General features: G+C 42.5%; 1 protein-coding gene across 1 annotated transcript in view; it reads right to left on the minus strand.

The window, feature by feature from the left end:
• The window catches only part of LOC140205502 (plakophilin-3-like), a 74,221-nt gene extending 73,575 nt beyond the window's left edge, over nt 1-646 (minus strand). Inside the window, exon 1 of the mRNA XM_072273115.1 lies at nt 251-646. Within this exon, the coding sequence (XP_072129216.1) occupies nt 251-461 (211 nt within the window). The 5' untranslated portion in view covers nt 462-646. The remainder of the gene's footprint in view (nt 1-250) is intronic.
• Nucleotides 647-6,000: the final 5,354 nt, after the last annotated feature.

Genomic DNA, 6,000 nt, shown 5'->3' on the forward strand with positions numbered 1-6,000 from the left:
TTTAGCCTCAAGTCCTTTTTGATATCACCAGCATGTGTCGTGAAACTTGGTGATCAAGTCATAAAAAGGAATATCTCAGGCCTCTCGCTCTTAATCTACAGGAGAGTTATCTCGAAATACACTGAAGAGCTCAATTGAAAATTAATTTTGGGGGAAATAATTAGAGTTGGGGAGAGATAAGAGGGCAAACGTGAACATTATGGGAGTGACAGAGTGTTCAAGGGAGTCAACACTTGCCCCACCCCCTTACCTTCAAGGAGCGATCCCGCGTAAGACGAACCAGTGGCCCGGCCGCTGGTCTTCAGCATTGTCATGACCTGCTCCTGCACCCTTATGCTCTTCTGCTGAATCCCATGCTGGTACTTATTCCGCTGGTCCAGCTGGCTTTCTGGCGGCACGGCCAACGTGGAAACAGGGGCGTCCGTCGGTAAGGCGGACTTCAAAAAGTATGCCTCTTGCATTGCGTTTCTCTTCGCAGTCCCCGCTCGCCAACCAGCCAAGTTCTCCCCCCGGGAATTCTGTTCGCGATAACTGCCGGTCCCCCCACCTCCAGGACTACAAGTTAGCTGCTCGCCTCGCGGAGCTTTCTGTCGCCTTCTAACTACAGGGTGAGGCGCGGCCGCTGTCAGAGGGTGGAGACTATTGCTAAACCCTTTATGAGTCCTGTCCTGATATAGCGCCCCACCCTTCCAGGTGAGTCAGACCTGCAAAGAATAAGCTGTCTGGCATCGATCCACAGCTCTCCACGCAAGGTGAGAGTTCGCTCGCGTCTCAGCGATTCCGGGTGGACTTCAGTCCAACTGTGGAGTGTCTATTTTTGAAGTGAAATTTACTTTTTTTAAAAAATTTATAGTTTGATGCTTCGTTTTAAATCTTTCTGTGGGGAAAAAAGCGTGGCCAAAAATAAGAGGCATTTATATTTTGATGCTTTGACCTCATCTCTCAATTTTTTTTAATAGTCGTGTTTAGTATGCGTGTTTGGTGATTGCCTTCAGTATCCTTTTCTCCTTTGGTTAAACAAAATATAAATGAAAATAAGAATTGTTGGAAATATTAATTGTGTCGGGCAGCTGAATGTTTGTGTGGAGGGTGAAGCGGTATCGGCGTTTCGTCTGTGAGACTCTTCGAACAGTTGGAAATCGAAAATGATTTGGTTGGCGCTTCAAGTCCGAACAGACCTGCCGAGTATTTCCAACGCGTTATGTTTTACTTAAGATTTTCTTTATCTGTAGTGATGTTATTCAAGGAATTGCACAGTATATCGCTTTTCCTTAAACAATTAAGGTGATGGGTTAATTCCAAATACCTGAGAGCCGTAATCATTATAAAAATGTAGCGGAAAGTCTTTGTTTCCTTTTTAAGCGGTGAAAATTTAGCTATTAAAAAATTCTTGCAGAACCTATAAAATGAGGATAAAACCATGAGGTAAAAAAAAGCAAAACACACAAAATGCTGGAGGAACGCAGCGGGCGGGACCATATCTACGGCAATGAACAAACAGTCGACTTTTCGGGTGAGAGTCTGCTGTTTATTCTTTTCCGTAGATGCTGCCTGGCCTGCTCAGTTCCCCCAGCGTTTTGTGTGTGTTGTTCTGGATCTCCAGCATCTGCAGTTTTTCTTCGTGTTAGGGATAAGAAAAGGGGTTTGTGCTTATGAATCGGGGAAAAAAAGACTAATATAGAAGGAGGGCTCAGATGGAAGGATCTGTTCTGGTCAGTCTAAGCTAACAGATATATCGAGCCTATTGGGGGACAATGAGATTGAAATGAATTCTGATGAATATCGGGAGCTGGCATATTATATGCTGAAGAGGTGAAGTAGGACAATGCAAAGATATGGATGCTTGAAACAGAAGCATGGATGTCAGGCGGCTATCAAAATATGCTGGGTCCACATCTTGAGAAGAACTGTCTTGTGGAAATGTGAACTATTATTGCAATTATTGAGCATTGGGAAAACAGGGTTGAATCTCTACAGAGACTAGCAACACTTTGGGAAGGAAGGTTGGTTGTTGCTGAGACCAGAGAATAAGACCATAAGAGATAGGAGCAGAAAATTAGTCCATTTAGCCCATTGAGTCTGCTCCACCATTCCATCATGCCTGATCTCAACCCCATCCACCCACCTTCTCCCTTCAACCTTTGGCACCATCACTGATCAAAAACCATTCAACCTCTGCTTTAAATACACTCGATGACTTGGCCTCCACAGCCATCTGTGTAAAAATAAATTCTACAAATTCACCACCTTTTGGCTAGAGAGATTCTTCCTTTTAATACTCTTAATATTCTAAAGGACATCCTTGTATTCTGAGGCTGTGCCCTCCAATCCAAGACTCCCCTACTGAAGAGGCCATGCTTCTTGCTGCTGCCATCAGGAGGGAGGTACAGGAGTCTCAGGTAGAAAGCTACCAGGTTCAGGAATAGTTATCGCCCCTCAACCATCAGGTTCTTGAACTAGAGTAGATAACCTTACCCACCCCAACACTGAACTTATTCCACAACCTATGGGCTCACTTTCAAGGACACTACAGCAAAAATTCTTAGTATTATATATTTATTATTATTCTGTGTTTTTTCCCCTTTATATTTGCACAATTTGTTGTCTTTTGCACGTTGGTTGTTTGTCTGTCTTTGTTGTGTACAGTTTTTTTATTGATTCTACTGTGTTCCTTTGTATTTACCGTGAATGTCCACAAGAAAATGAATCACTGGGTAGTAAATGGCAACATATATGTATTTTGATAATAAATTTACTTTGAAATTTGAATTTTATAATGTCAACTTGTTTTATTATAGTCTATTTAACTCTTGATTTGGAAAATAGCTCAAACTGCAGGTATTGAGATAAATTTATGATGATTTGATGTTAGGACCCGAGTAGGAAGGTATTGTAAAGGTGATGCCCTGGAGTGTAGATGAGTGTTTCAAATGGTAGATGTGCTCAGTTCATGCAGAGATTGAAGGAAGTAGTATTTGTGGCGAAGTGAGTGTGGAATTAGAAATTCAGTTTGAGACTAACCGGAGTTCTGACACTGCAAATAGTTTGGATCAGTGGCTGGGTTATGGGATTTGTGGTTGGTGGTTGTGTGTAGAAGGGCAAGTGCAAAGGTCAAAGACTGTGGCCCAGATATTCATTTGCACAATTCTTTCTCAACAAAGGTGTCAAGTACAATATTAGAAAATCAGTTTAAATAGAAGTTGAGAAATGTTGCTCATATTCATAAGTTTTGGGAAATTAAATTCCTGATGTAAATGAAATATTTTTGTTTCCCTTGTACCTTTTACCAAGTGTTAAAATCCCTAAAGATGTCAACTGCAACAGGTAAAATTTGCTTTCATTGAGATTTTCAACCTTGCTGTGCTCACATATGAGTATTCCTCTTTATTCACAGAATGACCATATTCAACCAAATAATGCTAAGAAAAAAAACAGAAAATGTCGAGGATACTCAGAAGGTCAGGCTGCTCATCTGGAGAGAGAAAAGTAGTTAATATTTAACACTGGGGAAAATGTTGGAGGTTGCACAGTGATTGATTCTCAAAGACTGAGATCAAAGTTATCCATATGACAACAATGACTTCCATGTTATTCATGAGAAGGAGTGCTAATATTAGTTGATTGTGTAGAGGTGTAATAGAAGCAGATGAATGAGGGCAGTAGAGAAAAGAATCAGCATTGAAACTGAGATGCAGAACACAGCAGCTGCTTGAAATCTGATATAAAGAAGAACAGAAATCCATGACAGCATTAATGAAAGGAAAGAAGATCAATTATGGTACAGACAAATAACCTTGTAAAAGAACTGGGCAAACTGAAATAGCTGGTTACCTGAAATTATTTAATGGTTGAAACTAGACATCACCTAGACCCAAGATGTGATGTTGTTGCTTAATATTTGTCTTCCTTTGTTAGAGGACAGTAGGAGAAAAAGACAGTGTGAGTGAGATGGGGAAATAACATGACAGGCAACTGGAAGCTCCGGGTCATCCTTGTGGACTGAAAGAAGTGCCACCACATGCAAAAATCAAAGCTGTTTGAATATCCGTTTCTTATGTAGTTATATCGTTCATCCTTGGTACACCTTCAGTTTCAGAGGAAGTCCAATGTTATGACTCATATGAAATTGTGAGCAGAATGCTGACTATACCAGCAGCTACTTGCTTGCTGGATGACTCATAACATTTTTTTTTAGTTTGATTACCTGGATTAGGAAGTGGAGGGATGGGTTAGTAAATATGCTGATAATACAAAGGTTAAGGGTGTTGTGGATAGTGTGAAGGCTGTCAGAGGTTACAGTGGGACATCGATAGGATGCAAAACTGGGCTGAAAAGTAGCAGATGGAGTTCAACCCAGATAAGTGTGAGGTGGTTCATTTTGGTAGGTCAAATATGATGACAGAATATAGTATTAATGGTAAGACTCTTGGCAGTGTGGGGGATCAGAGGGATCTTGGGGTCTGAGTCCATAGGGCACTCAAAGCTGCTGTGCAGGTCGACTCTGTGGTTAAGAAGGAATACAGTGCATTGGCCTTCATCAACCAAGGGATTGAGTTTAAGAGCTGAGAGGTAATGCTACAGCTAAATAGGACCCTGGTCAGACCCCACTTGGAGTACTGTGCTCAATTCTGGTCACCTCACTACAGGAAGGATGTGGAAACTGTAGAAGGGGTGCAGAGGAGATTTACAGGGATGTTGTCTGGATTAGGGAGCGTGCCTTATTAGAACAGGTTGAGTGAATTTGGCCTTTTCTCCTTGGAGCGGCGGAGGATGAGAGGTGACCTGATAGAGGTGTACAAGATGATGAGAGGCATTGATTGTGTGGATAGTCAGAGGCTTTTTCCCAGGGCTGAAATAGCTAACAAGAGAGGGCACGGTTTTGAGGTGCTTGGAAGTAGGTACAAAGGAGATGTCAGGGGCAAATTTTTTTCACTCAGGGGGCGTGAGTGTGTGGAATGGGCTGCCACCAACAGTGGTGGAGGCAGATATAATAGGCTCTTTTAAGAGACTCCTGGATAGGTACGTGGAGCTCAGAAAAATAGAGGGCTATCGGTAACCTTAGGTAATTTCTAAGGTAAGTACATGTTCAGCACAGCATTGTGGGCTGAAGGTCCTGTATTGTGCTCTGTTTTCTACATTTCTATGATTCTCTACATATTTCCCAGTTTCATCTGTATAAGCTTTTGTCAAAAGGAAACACAAAAATCTTGTTTGTTTGTTTGTTTATTTATTGGCCTTCTGGCCTTTCAAGCCGTGCCACCCAGCTATCCCCCCCAATCTAATCCTAACCTAATCACGGGGCAAATTACAATGACCATTTAGCTTACCAAGCGGTATGTCTTCGGATAGTGGGAGAAAACCAGAGCACCTAGGGGAAACCCACGCAGTCACTCGAAGAACGTACAAACTTCTTACAGAACATGGCGGGAAGTCTAGCCGGGTGGCCTAAAATTTAAAGCATTGTGCTAACCACCACGCTATCATGCCACCCTTTCACACTGATGAAATGCAGATAATTACACTGAAATTGGTGGAGCCCAATTCGAGATGGTCATACTATCATTAAAAGCAGGGTCACCAGAGTCACAAAAGTACGAAGAAAGATCAGCGGTGTGTAACGTTGACTCTCTTGCTCTCTTTACATTTGCTGCCTGTCTTCATAAATATTTCAGGCTCCTTGTTTATCAGATTTCCAGCATCAGCAGTTTTATTCCTCAATCCATTATTACAAATTCTGCATTGGTTCCTTAAGGTTGTTATAGCCGGGGGGGGGGGGGTGGTAATGGGGACAAGCTCCCACTACCTATTAAACGCTCCCAATTGTGTGCGTCTCAAAAGGCCCCTGACAACCAAGTCCAACTCCTGACCTTCACGTGGGGCTTAGCTACTAAGCCCAGCAGAACTGTTTCTACTGACAGGAGAAGGGGCGAAGGCAGGTTACTGGTGTCTTAACACCAGTCGCTTCGGGCAGATGGGGCTCATCAGCCGTGGTTGGCAGCT

Source organism: Mobula birostris, chromosome 11 (assembly GCF_030028105.1).
Source record: "Mobula birostris isolate sMobBir1 chromosome 11, sMobBir1.hap1, whole genome shotgun sequence".
Taxonomy (NCBI): Eukaryota; Metazoa; Chordata; class Chondrichthyes; order Myliobatiformes; family Myliobatidae; genus Mobula; species Mobula birostris.